We start from the raw sequence: 22528 nt of genomic DNA, 5'->3' as shown, positions 1-22528 counted from the left end.
TTATTGAGTTGTACTAAAACTGCACTCATATTCAAAATTTCAAAGCATTTACGGTCAAAAAGTTTCTTTACACCAAAAAATATTTTATCCAAAACGACAAAAAATGGTTCACTTAAAGGCTAAACCTATATTTTAAGCACAACCTTATACTTATGAATAAAAAAGTTTGCCGTTTATGGAAAAAAAAAGGCTGAATGGTATCGACAGGAGGACACTGACTAAATCTGAGAAATAACTGACATAAAGGATAGATACAGGATAACTAGAGAATTTAGTATTCAATTCAGCTAACACACACACACACACACACACACACACACACACACACACACAGAGAGAGAGAGACACCAGAGTAACATGAAAAGTTCAAGTACTTTAAAATTTTTACTGTGTAGTGGAAGAATAAACTTTAAACAGGACAGTATATACATATATATTGTACAGTGTAATATGAAATTGTGTTCCAAATCAGGTCTTTAAGAGCAGAAAATCACTTCTTATCCGACAGGTAAATTCATCCTGATAATATGAATATACAGTAGAACGTATATGTCTCTGGAAAAATGACAAAAAAGTAGCTCAAGTTTTATTAGCTGTTTAAATGTATAAAAATTGAAGGCATGTATATATGTATGTATAATATATTTATTTATTTATTTATTTATTTGAAGCCATTACATCAAAAGATGTTTTCCTTTTTCTGTCTTGGCACAAAAGGTGTCATTCATATTGCAAGTTTAGTTCTGAACTTGCTTGAAAGCTAAAATATCCTAAATATCCTTCATTATTATTCATACAAGTGCCTAACATTAAAGATAATAGGGCGAACACTTAAAACACTTTCATCTGAAATTTCATCTTGTCATTTTGAGGATTCAAAATCATTTTGAGCATAAGTATCCATCACATATAAATAAAAATTCTTCATTGATACTTTTTCCATTACCATTTGGAATCTTGGTAATATGATTAGGAATGTTAAAATCCTCAATCCAAACCAAATTTTATCAAAATAAAATATAGAAATAAAATGTACTGTGTCACAAACAAACAACATGACACTCATGAACACAGAAGCAAGAACAAAAAAGAATTTCCTTCGGAAATAACCAGTTTCAGCAAAAACAATACTAAAGGAGCTTTTGGTTGACAAATCTTCACATTAACTGCTTTATTAGGCCTTCAAACCCATCAACCCCTATCAAAGACACCTGATATCACTTCCTGTTGAAAAGGCTAGCCGTCAACAACAGCTTTTTCAGACTGTTGAATTCATATCATTTGTATCCTTCATGTTTCAATATTTCATGTTTCTTTGTTATTTGTACATGTACAAGAAAACAAAAATCAAGCGTGTGCAAAAGAAATCCCCCCCTCTCGTTCAGTCTTTAACAGTTGGTTGTCTGAAGTGGCGTTTCGGTGAGAAAAGATGTGATGTTTTTTGAGTCAGAGTAACTGTCCTCCTCCTCAGAACTTAAGGTGCTTGTCAGAGTTGGACGCCGTGATTGCTGAACCTTCCTCCTAACAAACAACCACACACACTTTAGACACCAGAGAGACCAACATCTGCCATAGACCAGCATTGTAAGCGCACCCTCTAGTAGTGAGAATGTTAATATAAATAACCAGTAAAAATGGCCACTAAACAAATTGGGGCCTGAGTACATAATGACATCAATGGTGGGATGTAACCTAAAAATAACGAAACGACTGACTGCTGACACTACTACATGTTTAGGTAGTGTGGCAGTAGCTCAGATGTTTTCAATACAGTGCCTATTTTTCCAGTATCAAGCTTTTTCCAATGAGTAGCAGTAAATTGATCAAATAATATTATGACATCTAATTCTATATGTAGTGCCTTCATATAATTAGCCAATTAATCATATTAATTTGAGTGAATTGGTTAATTCAGAGGGTCCAATTTTATGAAGCATTTCAAAAACATACATTTATACACATACATACATATATATATATATATATATCTGACGGACACTCACTTGAGCTCGTTCTCCAGTGCGTTGACTTTGGCCTGCTGCGCCTCCTGCAGCTCCCGCTGCTCCTGAAGATCCCGCAGAACCTTCCGTCTGACGCCCTCCAGACGCTCCACCTCCTCCTCGCTCTCGTCCACCTGACGCTTCAGAGCCTTCACGCGCAGAGACAGCTAGAGACACAAACACACAGCAGATCTTTAGATGCACACACTCCTCCGCTGGTCTAGCTACATCTACACCTCATTTACAGAAATGATTTCCTAAAGTATATGAAAGCTACATGTGTGTGTGCTTGCCTGGTCTCTCTGTTCAGCGTGCTGATTTCGCTCCTGGTCCAGTGTGGCCGTCACGTCCTTAAGTTTCCTGTCCAATCTTCTCTGAGCAGCTAGAATGGTGTTTTTCTCTCTAAATGCACAAAAAGCAGTGGATTTATTAATTCCCAGTTATGTGGTGATTGATGACAGGACTGTGTGTTTGTGCTCTATGCAGTGTGTGTACCTCTCCTCACTGCGCAAACGGTCCTCCAGCTCCTGAACCTTGTGTTCAAGCATCGTGACCCCAGCAGAGGGACGAACCTGAGTGCCCATATCAGCTATACGAGACTTTAACTCCTTCATCTGAGAGACCAAGAGAGGAAATAGACAAATAATAGAAGACTTTAAACACATAAAACTATAAAAAGTGACAAAAGAGTATTAAACATGCATTAAACAAATTTATTTTTAAACTAACATTTCTTTTAATGGTTTCTGATCTAGCTGAACTAATTCGAATAACTGTCAAAGTAATTGAAATCTAAATAGATTAAACAAATAAATTTTAAAAAATGCATAATTAATCTAGAAACACTAGATTAAAAAAAATAAATCAGGGATCTGCGTGTACCTGTCTCTCCAGTGCGCTCTTATCCATCTCAAGATCATGTCGGGCTGAACGCTCCTGCATCAGTTCAGAACGGAGCTGATCCACCTACAAAAAAAAAAAAATTCTGAATCTATATCTGTGCTTGCAAACATGACAGACGCACATTAGTCAAAGGCTGGTTTTCATTTATGTACCTGCTCTCGACTGCGAGTGATGCGTTCGTTCAGTAGCTCCGCTCCGCACTTCTCCTCGTCTAACTCGATCTCTAATATCTTCACTTTGTCCTAAAACAAAAACATGCACTTTTATAAACATCCATGAACATACATTTATGTACATCACTGAAACAACCCTATAAACATCTCCCTGTTTTTATTTCCTGTCATTTTTGATCACATGAATATTCGATGAAGCCAGAGTTTTTAAGAATAGGGACTGGGTGTTGTCCCACTCAAGAGTCCAGGTGCCAAACCTACACAGTTACCTCTATCAGGCGGATCTCTCTGCTGCGGTCCGTCTGTGAGCTTCTCTCCGTCTCCAGCTCGTCCTCCAGGTGTTTCAGACGACTGCTCAGTAGATCTTTATCCAGCTGAGCGCTGTCCCTCTCCTCTGAGCACGATAGCAGATCTTTCTTCAGACGAGACACCTTAGAAACATACAAACAAAGTTCATCTGGTGTGATCTGGGTTCTGAACTGAAAAGTTGTAGGTTCAAATCAGAGCGGGATCAAAGAGTTAATAACAATAGATGTGAATGGAGCCTGTGCACTGTTGTGCTTTGACACTGTGTCTAGTGAATGGTGGTCTGTCTCACCTCCTCCTGGGTGGTCTTGAGGAGGGCCTGCGCTCTCTGTAACTCAATCAGCCTGTCTTTACTGAGTCTCTGAGCATCCTGCAGCTCTCGACGAGAACGATCCCTGAATTCATCCATCTGAGACTGAAGAACTGTCACTGATTGACGCGACTCTCCCATCATACTCTCCATCTGATAGAAAGACAATTAGAAAACATCAATAAATAAACTTAGAAAAAGAAAAATGCTGCAGGGGGGTGTATAGGGAAACAGTTGGAAGTGAGATGACATTTCTTTTTTGTCAAGTTTATATATATATATTTTTTTTATATATAAAATATATGTAATTGCATTAAATTGTTCAAAAGTCACAATACACACACACACACACACACACACACACACACACACACACACACACACACACACACACACACACACACACACACACACACACACACACACACACACACACACACACACACACACACACACACACACACACACACACACACACACACACACACACACACACACACACACACACACACACACACACACACACACACACACACACACACACACACACACACACACACACACACACACACACACACACACACACACACACACACACACACACACGTGTAATGTTACGAAAGATTTCGATTTCAAATAAATTCTGTTCTTTTTAACTTTCTATTCAAAGAATCAGGGTTTACACAAAAATATTTAGCGGCATAACTGTTTTCAACATTGATAATAAGAATAAATGTTTCTTTAGCCCTAGATCAGTACATTAGAATGATTTCTGAAGGATCATGTGAAACTGAAGACTGGAGTAATGATGCTGAAAATTCAGCTTTGCATTACATTTTAAAATATATTCAATTTTTATAAACTATTTTAAATTGTAAAAAATACTTCATAATATTATTGCTTTTACTGTATTTTTGATTAAATAAAAGCAGCCTTGGTGAGCACGTCTTTCAAAAACACACACACATACCTCCTTGTTAATCTTCTCCAGAGATCGGTCCAGCAGTCTCTTCTGCTCCTCTATGTCGCTCTTGCCGCGTCTCAGAGCTTCCCTCTCTTTCTCCCTCTCCTCCAACCGTCTGTTGAGCTCGTCTTTCTCCTGACCCAGCCGAGACACTGTGCGACGGGACTCCTCCAGCTGGTTCCTCAGGCTCCGGTTCTCCTCCTCCAGAACATCTGAGGAGCTGCTGTCAGGAACAGTGGACTGCAGGCGCGTCTGGAGACCAGGAGGAAAAGAAAGTTTAAAGAAAATCAATTAACTGTACATAGAAATACTGAACTAAAGCAGAAGAGATGAATGGTTATATCAATCATTTTAAATGCTAATAAGTTTACATGAATATGATTTTTTAAGCATTTTTAGGGAGGTTTTACCATGCGGGCAATTCTCTCTCTCAAGCGAGCATTGTCCTCTTGAAGTTCTAGGTTGCTTCCAGTATCCTGAGATTGCTCTGACATGAATGGCTACAGGAACAGGAAGTAAACAGATAAAGGGAACAAAAATTACATTTGCAAGTACTTTTTTTGTTCAAGGAAAGCGAGAAGCTGTATAAAGCGACACAATCCCAGTCAATTTAGAACATATTTGCCCTTTAAAGTGCCCCTATTATGCTTTTTCGAATCATTGTGAATGTAAAAGGTCTGCAAAGATTAAAGTACATATGAAATAACTGATTCTGAAACTGCCAAAACAAGTCATCAGCAATTCCAGTCTCACTTCCTGTTACATACCTACGCAACAATGTAACAAATCTGCACAATGCCAAACTACGATTGGCTGCTCATGAACAACATCTACTTTGACCCTCAAACACTGTAGTTGTAGCTGAGACTGGAAGAGTTTGGTTTGTGTTGTCGACATGTCGAGAAGACGCTGTTTTCAGCGTTCCCAAAGCAAATCCATGCATGCTCTTCAAAAGGATGAAGACTCAGGCTCAAATTGATATGGAAAAAAGTTACACCCTGTATATCAAGGGCTGAGGAAGAGATGAAATTGACCAATCGCAACAGACTGGACTATCTAACCAATCAGAGCAGAGAAAGCTCGCAGTAAGGAGGGGTTTAGAGAGACTGAATCTTCGAACAACCTTTGAGAAATCTTTGAGAAATTAGGCAATTTCCATTGTATATTATGAGAAAACTAAAGTGTTTTTTGACCAAAATAAACCCGGCTGGTTAAAGCAAAAACATATGCAAGAAATGTGATTTAATGCACCTTGTTAGAATTACCTGTTGTGTTTTCTCCAGTGCTTTTGCAAGTTCCTCTTTGTCTTTCTTCAATTGGTCTTTCAGTCTGTCAATCTCTGCCTTCAGCTCCTTCTCTTGCTTCTCATTGGCTCTTGTTGCAGATTTAAGCTCTTCTTCCTTTTTTGCTGCCTCTGCTTTCTGTTTTTCCACTTCTGAAAGAGCTTTCTTTAAATCATCTCGGCACCGCTGTAACTCCTGAAGATGCAAATTACTGTTATTCCAGACTCTAAAACAAATCTATGCATCAAAATACACCCTTCACAGTGCATGGACAGGTGTCACAATGAATCTTTTTGAACTGAAGAACAGAGAAAATAGATTGTGGCACTTCTTTGTGTATCTTGCCTTCATTAAAGGGTTTGAATCAGTTTCATCAGTTTGCTTCTTAACTGCGAGCAGCTTCTCTTCCAGTTGCTTCTTCTCCTGCTGAGCCTGCATCAGCCTGTCCAATGAGACAAACACAAATTAAAATACACTAACAAACAATACTACATTCAGCAATGTTAGTGCAGATAGCCACTAAATTATTCATCCTGTAGAAGAATCAACAATATATAGAAGAATCTGTATTATTTCAGAATCTCAAACAGAACTGAAATGATTCATGACAATTGAAAAAAAGACAAGAGCGTCCACAAGAACTTATTAGTAGAATTCAAGTATTGTCTGATTAGATTTGATGTACCAACTCAGATTGTGAGATTGAAGGATTTTGATTAGTCTTTAATCATAGCTGACTTTTATTAGACTTAATAACCTGAAAATTGATACCAGGTTAATAGACTCTAGTTTAGTGTGTCAGTATAACTAGTACAGCCAGTGAAAGATGACCGATTTAAGCTAAAACGCTTCATCAATCATAGTTAATTTGATTAGATGATTCATTTCTGCCTGTGGTGTCAGCAGTTGTGCGCCTACAGGACTTTGTCTCACTTTTGAAATGCGCTGCACTGCCCTCGTCTGGCAAACCAAGAGTGAACACATACAACAGAAAGACAATGAACATTCAATGAGCATATCTGACATGAACATGTAGCATGAAACTCATAAAACACACGAAAAATGAAATGCAGACAAACTAAGACAACATATAAAACACTATAAATAATATGAAACCTGTGAGAAAATATTGTGATATATATATAGTTCAGGTCAAATCAAAATTTGTATACACTAACATTTAAAAATGTGGGGTCAATAAGAATTTAAGAAATTAATACTTTTTGTAGCAAGGTAGCGTTAAATTGATCAGAAGTGATGTTACAAAAGATTAATATTTCAAACAAAATGTATATATGTTTATGTATTTATTAGTAATATAATATATATTAATATATCAAAAATATGTAAAAAGTGATGCAAGTGTGAATTGGATGTGAGGATAATAACATGATCTATGGGTTAAATAACTCGTCAGGCAAATGATATCAGGACTTTTTAGCAGGATCATAAGACAAAATTTTAGCCAAACATTCTTCATACTGAAGTCGTCAAGAATAAACTGAATGTTAAAAAGGGGTGTTGGTCACAAGGTTGTTTGTATATGATTACAGATGACTCCTTAGACAAATACGGACTTGAACCTTGGAGTGACACCTTAAGATCTTACAAGAAATTATAATACACAACTATGCAACCTTAATCATTTAAAACATTATGGACATGATATGTCCCATTGAAATATGCACATTTTAAAGGTTGCAGGGTCACTGTGTTGTTGGTCATTGGTGGGCTTCACTGCACCCACATTGCATCTGCATAAACTTAAACATTTCTTAAATTCTGATGTTGGACCCACCCACATCGCATCACCAATAGTCCCTGTCGCTCATTTTGTCGGGATTCACCAAAAAGGTGAATTTGGCAACACCAATATTAACACTCTTCAAATGTTGACGCTTAAAGGTGGTATCAGCGATTTCAGGCCCAAACATAAATGATCACATTCATCTAATATTTCGCTAGCTGCACGCCCCATAAGCATGCTGTCAAAAATCCGCGTCTCTTTAGGTAGCCTAGGCTCTGAGATCTGCACACATAAACAGTTGGTATCAACATCACTCAAAACCAAAATAAATAGTGTTCCAACCAATCATCGACAGGGGCGGGTGTTGTGAGGTTTTGCGCTCGTGCACGGCTGCCTATGGCGGCTGCACGCGAAAATCTCACAACACCCGCCCCTGCCGGTGATTGGTTGGAACACTATCTGTTTGGGTTTTGATTGTTTGGCCAAACAGACTGAAAACAGCTGTTTTTGTGTGCAGATCTCAGAGCCTAGGCTACCTAGAGAGACGCGGTTTTTTGACAGCATGCTTATGGGGCGCGCAGCTAGCGAAATATTAGATGAATGTGATCATTTATGTTTGGGCCTGAAATCGCTGATACCACCTTTAATGTGTCAGAGCTTACTCTCGGTTGGCAGAGCTGTACTGCTCCTTCCATTGGTTGCTCTGCTCTTTGTATCCCTCCAGCTCCTCCTCCAGAGCCAAGATGGAGGCGTTCACCTTCTGACGCTCCTTCTCGATTTCCATCTGAGACTGTGAATAAGGCCAGGCCAAAAGACACACAAAATCAGGTGGTAACAGTGAACACTTCAGTTCTATACTTTGCACCCATCCGGATTAATGAAACTGTTTAGACAACCAAACAGATCACAAAGCCGAAGGCATCCGGCCTAGTTCAACTTCTCCTAATCATGCAAGACAAGACAAGCAATAAAACATCTCTCTTCCATGTTAATCCCCTTGAGGCAGGGACTAGAAATGTGAGAAACAGGCATTCATCACCCTGAAGGGATTTGTCTCGAAGTGCACGTTCACCTGTGAGACGGTCTCCATGCTGTGACGCAGGGTGTCCATGTCTTGACTGTACTCCTCTCTCAGGGACTCCATCTCTTTATCATGGGACTCCACCTCATCCTTCAGTGCCCCTTTCAGAGCGGTGAGCTCTCGCTCCCTCTGTCTCAGCGTGTCCTCCAGTTTCTGCCTCAGCATCAGAGACTCCGACAGCTCTGCCTGCACCGTCATCAAGTCCTGAAGAGAAAAGGAAACATGAACGATTAACAAAAATTAAATTCGATTTCAATTCGGATGGATGGATGGATGGATGGATGGATGGATGGATGGATGGATGGATGGATGGATGGATGGATGGATGGATGGATGGATGGATGGATGGATGGATGGATGGATGGATGGATGGATGGATGGATGGATGGATGGATGGATGGATGGATGGATGGATGGATGGATGGATGGATGGATGGATGGATGGATGGATGGATGGATGGATGGATGGATGGATGGATGGATGGATGGATGGATGGATGGATGGATGGATGGATGGATGGATGGATGGATGTTGTGTTATTTCATAGTTTTGATTAATTTATTTTTTAATCATTTCGAATACCAGTAATCATAATAAAGAATGAGTAGGTGTGTCCAAGCGTTTGTCTAGTTCTGTATGTGTGTGTGGATACTGTATATCTAACATTGTGTATCTTTTTTAAATTTGATTATCTGGAGTTCGCATAATACATCAATTCACACATCTTGCTGCAATGTTATTTTAACTTTGTAAATATTTATATTAATATATGTGTATGTTTAAAGCATATAAAAGGCTGATTAAGGGTCATTAATGCCAGACACCACAATCATGCTTACTAGCTGCATTGTGTCAGACTGAGGCGAGGTTTCCGGCATTCGTCGGAGTTCCTCCTGGAGCTGAGCTAGCTGATCCTCCTGCTGCCGTAAGCGAGACTCCACCAACTCCCGATCCATCCGCAGCTCCACCATTCTGAAGACATCAAGAACACATCACACAAATCCAATCAAAAGTCTATACCTGACAGGGTTATACTTTCTGTTGGAAATTTGCTTCATGTTTTGATGTTAATAAGGCACACAGAGACTTACTGATCCTGGTTTTCCTGCAGTTCTCTCTTGGTCTTGTCCAGTATTTGCTGTAATTGTGTGTTCTTTTTGAATTCCTGCTCCAGTTCAGTCTTCATATTGCTGTCATTCACTAAGATCTGAGGACCCTGTGGAAAATCAAATCCAAATAAGCTTCAACAATTAATGGAGTGGCCTAGGTTCAAAACCATTATCTCTCTATTCACAGCAAGCTGCTCATTGCCACAGATACATTGATGCATTTACAATAGAAGTCTATGGACGAAAACATTCCAGTAGGTTTAAAAACAGAATTATATATTTTCAACAAAGCACTTATCGTAATTTTCCTTCACAAAAATGTGTTTTATAAGCTGTAAAGTTCCTTCTTAAACCAGTGGGATTACTGTTCAAGGTGGCTGAACAGGCTAACATTACTGACGTAAATTCTGTGACAAGATTTTTCGCTATTTAAAAACTCTTTCCTGGTACCTTGCGTGCAGTATATGAAAGTTACAGGGTTTACTGGCTGAACGTTATGACATGACAGGAATTAACAGATTTAATCATTTTTCACAGACAGGATTAGTAAGTGATTTTATCACAGTCACATTTTAACATGTATACTTTAGGTCTCAACACTTACAAAGCAGAACACATGTAGATTTGCTCATACAAGTTGCAGCCCAAAGCAAACATACTCCCTGATCATATTTCTACAAGGAGGATGATAGGTGTGATCTCGGGGCTATGCATTCATCCTTGCCTTGAATTTCCCCTCAGGAATCAATATATCTTGTCTTGTCTAATGTATCAACACTTCACTAGTTATTCTTACTGCCTATCACCTCATTAGTTAGCAATAACTCACAAAAATGCCGTGGAGAGATTCTGACTGACTCTTGATACAGATACGTTTTAAATTAATCATCTTATAAATGCACATTGCTGATCTTAATGAGGAAACATAAAACACAAATAATTTGATCTGAAACATCTTTACAACACACACACACAGCCTGTAGCCAAGCTGTCTGCTCCTCAAATAACTCAGTCCTCTAGGTCTAGGATATCCCATCTGACCATTCAACTGCTGTTGCCATCATTATAATGACCACACATGGGTACTATGAGGTCATTTGAACTGACCTCTTGTGTTGCAGGGTTTAAAGTTACTTCTTGAATAAATAGAACACATTAAAGTACAATTAAAGGGTGCGTCTCAATCAGCTCCCCAGCTTCTGAAGACATGAATCAGTACATGGTGTTCATAAATTCGGGCACTGGTAAGGACAGTAAGAACCCTGGCTCACTACACACTGGGACAATCATGACTCTATTTCCATTGTACAACAAAATCACTACTGGTATTTATGAACAACAGCAAAACTGATATCTTTCTGATGGTTTTTTATGTTATTTAAAGCACATTATGATAAATACTTTGCTTGTTACACATACACTTGCAACAATTCAGCTGTAAGTAAATTATAAATGTTAGTTAGATTATGTTCATTACCTGTTTAGGGATGTATGTTTATGCTGAAATATAATTAAATATTGGTTTGTATTTTAAAACATCTATCGTGTGTCATTATGTCTCATGTGATGTATGAACTTCCGTTAAGGGAACATAGTGAGCATCAATGCTCCCTGGTTTTCACAGTGCATTATGAGACTTTTTAGGGAGCGATTGTGACAGTGCACTGGTGGGATTTTGCCACTGAGACAGCCCTTAAAATGTCCGACTCCCTGATCAGTGCCCTTACTGAACTAGGGAGCTGATTGAGACACACCCAAAATACTCTTAAAGGGACAGTTCACACAAAATTTAAATTAAGTCATCATTTACTCACCCTGGTGGTGTTCTAACACACTACCCCATTTTTCTTTTCAAACAGAGAATTTTTCAAATGTCCTGTTTGCGCTCGTCCATATAATGACTGATGATGAATAGCGATCAGCATAAAACTTTTTTAAAAAGATGCAGAAGTATCACAGAATGATCCCATGTGACAAGTGTCATATTCAAAATGGGTTTGGTAAAAAAAAAAAAAAAAAAAAAATACTATTTAATGTGCTGTTTAAAATAAAATCCTGACTTTTGGTCTGTACACGGCTGCACATTCATTCCAACTGCGCAGAAAACGCTTGTGAGAAATCAAGATAAAATAAAAAGTGACATGAAATACAATGCCTAAAAATCCCCAAAAGTTGAATATCTCTGGACCTCAACTTAGTTGGTATTCTTTTTGCGACGAACACAACAAATACATTGGCATCAGAGAAGAAAGTATATGGAAGGTATTTTGTGTCACATTTTTATTTATCTTGTGTGTTTATTCTGGTCGAGTTGGAATGAACTGTGCCGTTAATAGAGTCTCATGAACAGCTGAGCACGGAAGACCAACGGCCAAGGTCAGGATTTTCATTAAATAAAACATTCAATTTTGGTTAGTTTTTCACCAAACCCTATTGTATACACCAGAAGACTTGGAATAAACGACACCTGTGATATAGGACTATTCTGAGATACTTCTGCATCTTTTTTTTATCTTGAATTGTTCGCTTTTCACTGCCATTATATGGACAAGAGCGAGCAGAATTTGTTTTTTTAATTCTCCTTTTGTGGTCCGAAAAAGAAAGAAGGGCATACGGTATTAGAACAACATCAGGGTGAGTAAATGATGATTTAATTTTAATTTTTGGGTGAACCAGCAGCTGCTACTGTATATAACCTAATGGCATCACATAAGCTAAAAGGATCATCTTACACTTCCGTTCATAAGCTTTGGGTCGGTAAGATTTTTTTAATGTTTCGGAGTCTATTCTGCTCTCTCAGGCTGCATTTAATTGATCAAAAATACAAGTAAACATTGTCAATTATAATTTTTTAATTTAAAATAATTGCTTTTTATTCCAATATATTTTAAAAGGTAATTTATTCCTGTGATGCAAAGCTGAATTTGTGTCACATGATGTGTGTCACATGATCCTTCAGAAATCATTCTGATTTCCTGCTCAAGAAACATGTTATTATTATTATTATTATTATTATCATCAATGTTGAAAACTGCTTAATGTGGAAACCGTGATACATTTTTATTGTCATTTTAAGTTCAAAAGGTTAAAATAAAAATCTTATGTAACATTATAAATGTCTTTACTGTCACTTTTCGGTCAATTTAATGGATCCTTTTTGAGTAGAAGTACTAATTTCTTTAAAAAAAACAACAAAACATCGAACACATCTTACTGACCCCAAACTTTTGAATGATATATAATCACAGTCTAACCACTAAAATCTCCAAGCATCTGACGAGGTTTACTCCACGCTAATAAGCTTAATTAACAACAGTCAAAATGTCTCCCGGCAATACTGCCCACAACAACAGAGTTTATCATGCATGGACGAGCACTCAGTGGGATGTAACAGCGCAAAAGGGCGTCCAAATAATGTGCCCATTAAAACCGTAACCCAAACAGACATGCTGAGGGCCCCCAGGTCGAGGGGAAACCCTCCCTCACAGGTATCCATTTCCAGTGTAACTTAATTATTGATGGATCACAAAGAGCGAGCTCTCGACCACGCAGCCCTAATCAGCTTTCCTCGTTGATGCCACGGTTGCCAAGAGACTGTAGGAGGATATTTCAAACACACAGGAAGCTAATATGCAAACACGTAGGCTAACAATATTAAACAGACGCACATCCATGCATGCGTATACAGGAAGACTAGATAGGTGAACATACAGAAGCTCTCTGTCTTCACCCAAAAATGATGTACTTACTGGGGCGGTTAATCACCACAAAAGTAACTTTAAAGTGGTCATTAAGTATCATTAAGTAATTTGTTGTCATTTGATAACTTTGTGTGAGCAACAAACTTTAAGGAAGAGAATTTAAGTGGTTTTTCATTGATAAGCCATTCTAGAGTGCAATGTGAACCAGATCAGTCCGATTCATGAACAAACCACACAGACTGGTTTTGTGAATCAAACTGTTGAAAAAAAATTTGTTCACAAATTGGACATCGCAACAAGGGAATTAAATTTTAGCCTGAAATTTCTATCATATGACTTCAGCAAACTCGAAAGATAGCACATTTGTTATTTTAGAGCTTGATCATTCAACAATTAAATTTAATTGATTGATTTATAATCAAAATTGTATTATATTGGCCAAGTTTTTCCTCAAAGTCACCTTTTGTGTTCCACAAAACGAATGACATGAGGATGAGTTAATGACTTCCCCTGTAAATAAATCCTCTTATTGGCTGATCTACTCTCTTTAAAACACATAATCATAATGCTTATTGCCCATAAAAACTCTATCTTTATGAATAAATGAGTGTGCTTGTAAAATACAGTCGTTCGTTGCTGTTATCTTCTCTCACGGTCTCAGAATATCTTTCTGTGTTACGTTGTCACTTTCAAAACACACTCGCAATGCAAAACAGGGATGCGATACGCAAACCATGGGCACACACACACATACACACACACACACACACACACACACACACACACGCGCACACGCGCACACGCGCACACGCACACACGCGCACACGCACACAGGCGCACACAGACACAGGCACAGGCACACACACACACACACACACACACACACACACACACACACACACACACGCACAGGCACACACGCACACAGGCACACACACACAGGCCTTCTCTGGATGTAGTTTCCTCATTCAACAAATTCTGCAGAGCGCTATTCAGCGCTGGGAAATGCAAACTGATTTATTGAACATGAGCATGCTTACCTTAACCTCACAGAACCTTTCATGAATGAGACTCGTTTTGCGTTTGATGGCCGCCTCGCTCTCAATAGACCTAGTGTTAAATATGAAAGGAAATCGAATGAACCAGAGAGAAAAAAAAAAAGATTATGGCATGTTCAGAAAAAAAAATGTGAGAGGTGTGTGCCACTGCAAAATGCTAAGATGGTGGGGTTGCTTTGAAGTCGCTAGGGTGTTTTAAGTGGTTTTGAGCATGTTAGTACTCTGCTTGGATGCTAGGATCTTGCTAAAGTTTTAAGAGTGGTTTTTAGCATGTTGCTATTTGCTCAAATCCCTAATCTCCAAGTATGAGCAATACAGAGTATAAACTAAATATAATTCTCTCGAGCCACTCGTGCAATGTTACAGCTGTTAACAGTAATATTGTTATGTGAAACCAAAACTTTTATAAAAGCATGAGGTCTGTATTTATGCATTAATTAAACTAACTTTATATACTGCAAAGTACATAGGTAACTGTGAGGCTTGGTAAAATAAAAGTATTATTGTACCCCTCTTTAAGTATGTTGTAAATGGCTTGTTTAGTCTGGGCATCCTCTCCATTTCCATTCTCTGTATTGGTGGTCTGGCTCTTTATGAGGTCAGGGGTTACCTGAAAAAAAAAAGTCAAAGAAGGATTATTTTTTAAATACCATACATAAAATGTCCCTACTACCTAACAGACATCACTGAAATAGATATTTAGAGAAATAAGCCAATCAAAAAACGTGTTGGCCAATCAAAAGCTTTGAGGCGGTTCTCCAACCAAAGGTGTAACTTTGGTGCGAGATTACGTCCTCCAAAGGCAAGTTAGCCAACTCGATGCCAGCAATCTAGAACTTACGAAATTATCATTTCTGATTGGCTAAACTTTCTGATTGGCTTTTAAAAAAGCATGCATATGCCCCTTAACATTTTTGCCAAAATTTTGGCCATGCTATTCCAAAAAAACAAAACAAAAAAAACCTTTAAAGTCACAATGAAATGGAAGTAGCAACAGATCCTTTCTTCCATATTGTGACGTACATCCAAGTGTAACGGATTATTAAAAAAGAAAAAAAAATAGGGCCGGGATTGGTTCCACTCCACTCAAAAGTGGAGGCAGATAAACACAAGCTTCAAGGGCTTGAAGTAAATGTCACCAAAGAAAACTCCTTTGCACCAGAAGATTCAGTAATGACATTTTGATGAAAAAATTACAAGGTAAAAAGGCTATAATACGAACAAGATCTTGAGGACTCACTGGTTTCTTTGGAATAGCAGGTGGTGCCTCCTTGGGCACAAACAGCTTTGGTGATTGGCTAAAAGTGAGAGGTTTGGAACTGGGTATAGCAGCCACTTTAGCCACAGATGTGGAGTCTCGTCCTAGACTGCCGGTTGATGGTTTTGGTGAGCTGAGTTTGGGCACTGCACCTGGGGTAGTATAAGCATAGGGGTTTATTGTTGGAGAAGTTAGTGGGACCTCATCAGTAGGTTTGTTGAGGGCATCCACACTGTGAGACCGAACTCGGTTATCAAGACGAGGCTGAGTTCGGGATTCTGAGATGGGAACATCACCAGAACTACCACCACCAAACCGGCTAATGAGTTTATTAATGGGAGCCAGTGACTTTGTGTCTATAGCCGGGGCCTTGTCCTCATCCAATGAGGCTGGAGGAGGAGGGAACGATCCATTTAGCCCAGTTCCATTCAGACTACTCCCAGTCCCATTCTGCTTGACCTTCCTAAGCCCTGCTTCATTAAAACCATCATTATTCTTTTTGTCCAACTTAGGAGCAAGAGCAGAAGGGGTGAGGCGTCCTGTAGTCCTGGCCTCAGCTTCTCCTTGAATCCCTGCCTGTCCATCACCAGGTGGCCTTCTTAAAGGGCTCCCAAATTCCTCATCAGGAGAGCTAGGTTGTTCAGCAGGAATATAGGAACCCTGGGGAGTCCGAGCCCCTTCCCTTTGTCCCAGAAACAGTGTGCTGTACGGAGAAGTCTGAGAGACAACTGGGGCTGAGCTCTGGATTTGTGGTTGAGTCTTCAGCTGTACCCCGTAAGAGTCTCCCTTTTCTCCGTCCTTGAGCACCACGTACGGCTGTCCTGAAATGCCTTGCACCCGCACAGCTACTCCATACTTAGACGGCGAAAGAGTCCCGTTAGTGACGCCACCAACTCCACCAGCCATTCGACTCCTGTCTGGGAACCCTCCGCCAGCATCGTCCAAATCTTTGATGAAGCGGATCTGTACGCCGTAGTCCAGAGGGGGCTTCCTGTCTGCTGAGAGGGAACTCATTGTGACCTGCTGTGGCACCAAGACAAAGAATTTAGAAAGTCAGTGTGCCAGTCCATTCAGAGACCAAACTAAAAAGCTAGACTGTTTTGTAGACTAACTGAGAAGCCCAAAGAGGGGGCATGACAGTAATGGACCAATTAAGGGTACACTTCATATTTAATTTTTCACAAGTGAAAACAAGGCTGTGTTGGATACATGTACAGTCGGATCAAAAGAAGAAAAAAAATACAATATCCAAAATATTTTGTCCACTAGAAATTCTTAGCAAAGGTCTGCATTGGTGACAAAGCAATACAGCCCACTGAACAGACTTTTGATTCATGTAAATTTAAACATAAACATCTTCTTGTTGTTTCATGCCCACAGGACAGGACTACAGGACTTGATACGGTTTTGCTGCTTCCATCTTGGCTCACTTTTTAAATTTGTGTTGGGCTATTAATATTACTACTTTCCCAAGAGACCCTTTAACAATCCCCTCTCCACTGCTTGATATCGCGTCACACCTTGGTAAATAGAAATATGCAGGAGTTTTGTACGTGACACAGCTATCAGGTATCGGCACAGGTATTGAGAGTCTTCTCACATTTGTAAAGATAAAGATATTGTTTGTGTGTGACAAACAGGTGTGCCTGCTGGTAGGAGCAGGTTCTAGCACATTCCACTTGGCTTCCGGTCTTCCTGTTTTCCTAGAACACAGTTCCAGTACGTATGAGCAGTAACATTAGTTCAAAAATAGCTTATCACTGTGAAGGCAACATTCCTCAAATCACATCAAAGCGGTAAGCTGCACACGTAGCACGTTGAAGTGAAGGATAAAAAAAATGCAGAGCCTAATCTGCTGAGTAACTGGTGTTTATAGAGACGCATATATGCTCTATTGTACAAAACATGTGATGCAGAAAACATCCACAGCTATGCAGGGCATCGTCTAAAGCCCTCATTACAACACATCAGACAGAGAGTGTGTGCTACTTGAAGTCTTGAAACCATTTCTATCTGCAGTGTCCATGCAAATCAAGAATTCTAGAAGAATTGTTGCGTGTTATAAGTAGTATGTTGCATCCTGTGTTAAACACCAAGTTACTATGCACCACCATAACGCTGGAGGCATAAACTCAGAAGACATTGAGATCTAAAATAACAGTCCATAAACTCTGGTCTATCAATGAATAACTTATTGAAATGGGGGGATTTGGTTACATTATAACTGTCAGCGGCACTGTTGAGGCATTAGGTCTGATAAGCTACTCAAAGTAAGCCATTGTCTTCCTCACATAGGTGGGATTCCAAGCATTCCTGCAAAATGGAACCACCATGTGATTTCTCATTGGTTAAAGTAGATTAAGTACAATTTAACTGTACATTTTTTACCAAAATATGACAAAAATATACACAAAGTAGCCAAATGAAAACAGTTCACAGTTGCGAGTTTTCCAGGTTTGGGTATTTGGACATGATTCTCACTGTCCACAAGGCACTGGGTTCCACCTTTTGTCTGGAATGTTACTAGACTAGATCTTCGTTTCTCTGTGCAATCTTCTATTCAAGCAGTAAAATTTGCACATATGCATGTGATGATTGGTTTCTTTGTAATTAACCAATTTACCACCCCGTTTCTAACATAATTAGTCAAAATTTCTAAATCAGAAAATAAGTGCTGTGTACTTATTGTGTTCATCGTATTGCAAACCTGCTATTGAGGTCGTATGGTTACGAGTAAGGTTAGGGACAGGTTTGGTGGTATGTGTAGGTTTAAGGCTGGGTTAAGGTGTAAGGGAAGGCTAATTATAGATGTAGGCTAACTAATTACATAAATTAATTACAGCTGTAATTACATGCAGGTATTTTTAAAATAGACAATGTAAAAACATGTAGGCCTGTGTACACAATAAGTGCATTGCATCAAATTATTAATTTAAACGTTAGTAGTTAAAACACCTAGCCTAATATAAAGTGGGACCACCTAATTGAACGCAACAAAGTTCTACCAAAATGTAGGAACAAAAATGAATTAGTATATCACATAATAATTTCTAATCATTAGTCGAAAATGAAGTCTTTGATTTAGCATGTTAATTAGTACGCTTATCTTGTACTGAGACTCCATTTTACTGTAAATAAACAGCTTTCACTTTTAAATTCTTTTTAATTCATCCACACTACTATTAAAATTGTCACACGTATCACTCATAATTTTGTAGATTTAAAGTGTAAATGAAATGGAAGCAGCAAGAGGTCTTTTCTTCCATATTGTGATGTACATCCGAGAGTACTGATACTGTACCGATTATCGAAAGTGTAGGCTACTTATTATCGAAAAAGAAAAAAATGTAGGACAGACACTTGCTTGCTCAAATGGAGGCGGATGAACGTGATCTGCGGCATACGACACCAGAGAGAAGTCTGTCGTTGACTCGTTTTCACCAGAAGATGGACCAATCATTGTTCACAATAAGATCTATAACAAGCATTGCGAAAACACATAGGGAGGATTTTAATTTCATGCAACTTTAAATTCAAATAATTTGGATTTATTTTCGGGTTTCCTTCGATTCCTTGAATCAGTGAATAACCTGGAAAGTATCAACACTCAAAACCACACTCAAATTTCAGTTCTGTATGTATGACTCTACACACATAAAAAGCATAATTATGTAAATGTGTACACACACACATCCATAGACATAATGATTTGTATACTGTACAATTTGTAGCCTATATTTTATCCCCTAAGTTAACCCTAAACACAACCCTCACAGAAAAAAAAAAATAATAATTTATTATGATTTATAAGCAGTTTTCTTCACGGGGACCCAAAATGTCCCCATTAGATCATATATTTCTGGTATTACTATCCTTGTGGAGACATTTTGTCCTCAAAACGTGTGAAATACCTAAACCACACACACATACACAGTAATCACTATGTAGGCTAACAGATAAATTATCATTACAACAGATCCTTTAGGATTGTAATTACAGATACACTAACATGACTCACCCCGACTGCATTTTTTTTTTTTGGTTGATAGCTTCTTGCAACAAAAACCTAAAACAGATTTGTTTGGGATGTATCGGTTTCCACACTCTTTGAAAGAATTAATACCCTAAGGGTACTTATGTTTGAAACTAGTTGGCTTTAATCCATTAATTGTTATCTTGGTTGACGCTAGGAAAAATACTTTGTGTCAATTATGACCTTTAGCCCAATTGTTTTTTTTTTTTGTTTTTTTTTTACTTTTCAATACTTTCAAATTGTCACCAAATATAATGTAGCCTAAATGAATTTACATGGGCAAAAAAAAAAAAATAGACTGGTCCCTAAGTTATTTTCCCTTGGGTTTATGAAGTTAGTTCTCCTCAAGTTTACACAGGTGTCCAAGCAGAATAACCACAAGAACACTGTAAAAAAAAGCTATATCAATAAGCTATAACAACATATGTTTTTACATTACTTTAACACATCAAAATAAGTTAAGCAATTTTCAAAAATGTTAGCCTATGTTATACAAGATTCAGCTAATTTTTAAGTCAGTTTAATATTAAGTTTAAATGACTTTAACAGCCAAATTGATTGTACTTAATATAAGGCAGCAACTTTTTTTGACAGTGAACATGAACATGTTCCACAAACCTGACAACCAGAAAGTGTCAAAATACTTTTTTTCAATCTGAACAGTATACACACTGTTTAATTTATGTTTTGCTAGAAAAGTGTATGTGTGCTACCTTTCTGTAGCCTAATACAAATGCTACTTTGATATTTAGTCATCTAATGCCATTTAATGATTTTAAGCCATTTTAGAGTGCCAAGGCCAACTACTTTTTGGGATCATTGGACAAGGCTAATGTTGGGTATAATAAAACACAGCATGTTATTTTGACAGTGTGGAAGAAATAAAAAGACATATTTATAAAAGAAAAAAGCAGTACTGTGTACAGTAACAAGTGATGCTCCATTAAGGATTAATGTTTTCTTATCACCTTAAACAGCCAATCCCGATTATTTAAGCTTATATGCTTTGATCTCTGTCATAAATGGATATATGCAAGCACAGATGTAATATGATAGCTTTTGGCTAGTTTTTGTTGACAAAATACTGTAGCTTTAAGAATAGATATAGCCTACAAGCTAATAAACAAGAACAAAAATATATTCATTAGAGAAATCAAAGTTTTTAACAATAGGCATAAGCAAAATACTATACATATTTGCCAATGAGGACAAAGACTCATAGGTTGTGCACTTATTCAATGCAATTAATTCATTGTAATTTTATTATTTATATTTTATTTGCCAGTTTATTGTACTATAAAGCACAGGATAAAATTTGGGTTTGAGACTAGGTTTGAGTTATTGTTCCATTACACAGTGTGAAATAACCAAGAGCTAAATATTAAATTACACTGAGACAGGCACTTTTTTCCCTAAGTTTCTCTATTCACGGATATTCAAGGGCTTGAGAGAGATGAGGAAGCACAAGCAAAATGCAGAATGATTTTTTTTTTTTTTTGTAGTCGTGTAAATTGCGTCACACCCACCCAGCAAGTCAGTCAGTATCGATGAGGTCGAAACCAGCTGTTATTCAAATATACAGTTACATTAATATTACAATGAAGACTTTATGGCTACAGCTTGGATATACTGATTAGCTGTGTTGTCCTCTGACTTTGTTAAAGAGACAGAAACAAAAGTACAATATTGACAGACAGATTCAATAGGCTATTTGAGACCGAAGACCTCTTCCAATCATATGGGATGTGCAACGTTGTCTACAAACAATTGACAATAATGATGCTGATCGGTCCCGGTGAGATCACAGTAGGCTAGATCAAAGTCATACATAATTACTTTATTATAGTCAACGTGGACCAGCGCATCTTCACTGTAATCCAGCTTGCAGCCATCAGACACAAAGCAACAGGTGTTTATCTGCTTCGCTCAGCAGAACTTGAGTGTAAATTTGAAGCCATGTGATTATGGATTATAACAACTCAAAGACACAAACCCGCAGCCATGAACAGCAACAAAAGCAGAGATCCAAAGGCAAATGTACACAGCTGAGTAAACAAAGACATTCCTTCTGCTTACCTGCTTTCTGAAATCTTCAACAATGACCTTCAGAAGGCACAAAATAATTTTAAAAAGCCCTTTCTAGGTTTAGTCGCTATTAAAAACTCTTAGTTGAGAACAAGGATGAATAGTCCATGCAAAACTGTCAGTGCGTTTTTTCCCGAAACAACCTGTTGCCTTTGCGTCATCGGTCCGCCCCTCTTGAGCGCTCATTGGCTGGAGAGTTGTCCCAAGGCCGACTGATGGGAACATATCATTGGCCAATATCCAACGTCAATCTAATACAAATTATTCAGGACCCGCCCATTAACCAATTTAAGTAACCCGAATCCACTGTTTATTGCCGTTAAAACTGCATTTTGATTGTGTAACCCTAAAACAAAACAATATACAATTTAAAAACACAACACATTTTTGAAATGCAATTTTCTTTGAAAAATAGCCTAAAAGTTTATCCTACGGTGATAACAAAAAAATGGGTTAAGTCAGATAACCTAATTAAAACATTCAATGTTCATTGTTTGTTAAGAAGATTTGTTTGCT

The 22528-nt window shown here is 38.2% G+C and overlaps 1 protein-coding gene across 1 annotated transcript; it reads right to left on the bottom strand.

Moving 5' to 3' along the window:
- Positions 1-354: 354 nt before the first annotated feature.
- On the bottom strand, positions 355-22208 carry cgnb (cingulin b). The gene is made up of 20 exons (XM_081375621.1): positions 22004-22208; positions 15877-16917; positions 15146-15246; positions 14619-14688; positions 9860-9984; positions 9608-9740; positions 8759-8971; positions 8349-8476; positions 6285-6381; positions 5922-6134; positions 5067-5156; positions 4663-4908; positions 3675-3845; positions 3346-3507; positions 3056-3145; positions 2883-2966; positions 2496-2614; positions 2294-2402; positions 2004-2167; positions 355-1521 (listed from the first exon to the last, which is right to left on the bottom strand). The coding sequence occupies exons 2-20, from the start codon at positions 16906-16908 to the stop codon at positions 1389-1391; spliced, it is 3480 nt and encodes a 1159-aa protein (XP_081231747.1). The 5' UTR covers positions 16909-16917; positions 22004-22208; the 3' UTR covers positions 355-1388.
- Positions 22209-22528: the final 320 nt, after the last annotated feature.

The sequence above is a fragment of the Scardinius erythrophthalmus genome (genome assembly GCF_964197995.2).
Source record: "Scardinius erythrophthalmus genome assembly, chromosome: 10".
NCBI classification, from domain to species: Eukaryota; Metazoa; Chordata; class Actinopteri; order Cypriniformes; family Leuciscidae; genus Scardinius; species Scardinius erythrophthalmus.
Note: the sequence above shows the minus strand (reverse complement) of the source record. Positions and strands in the feature narration are given on the sequence as shown.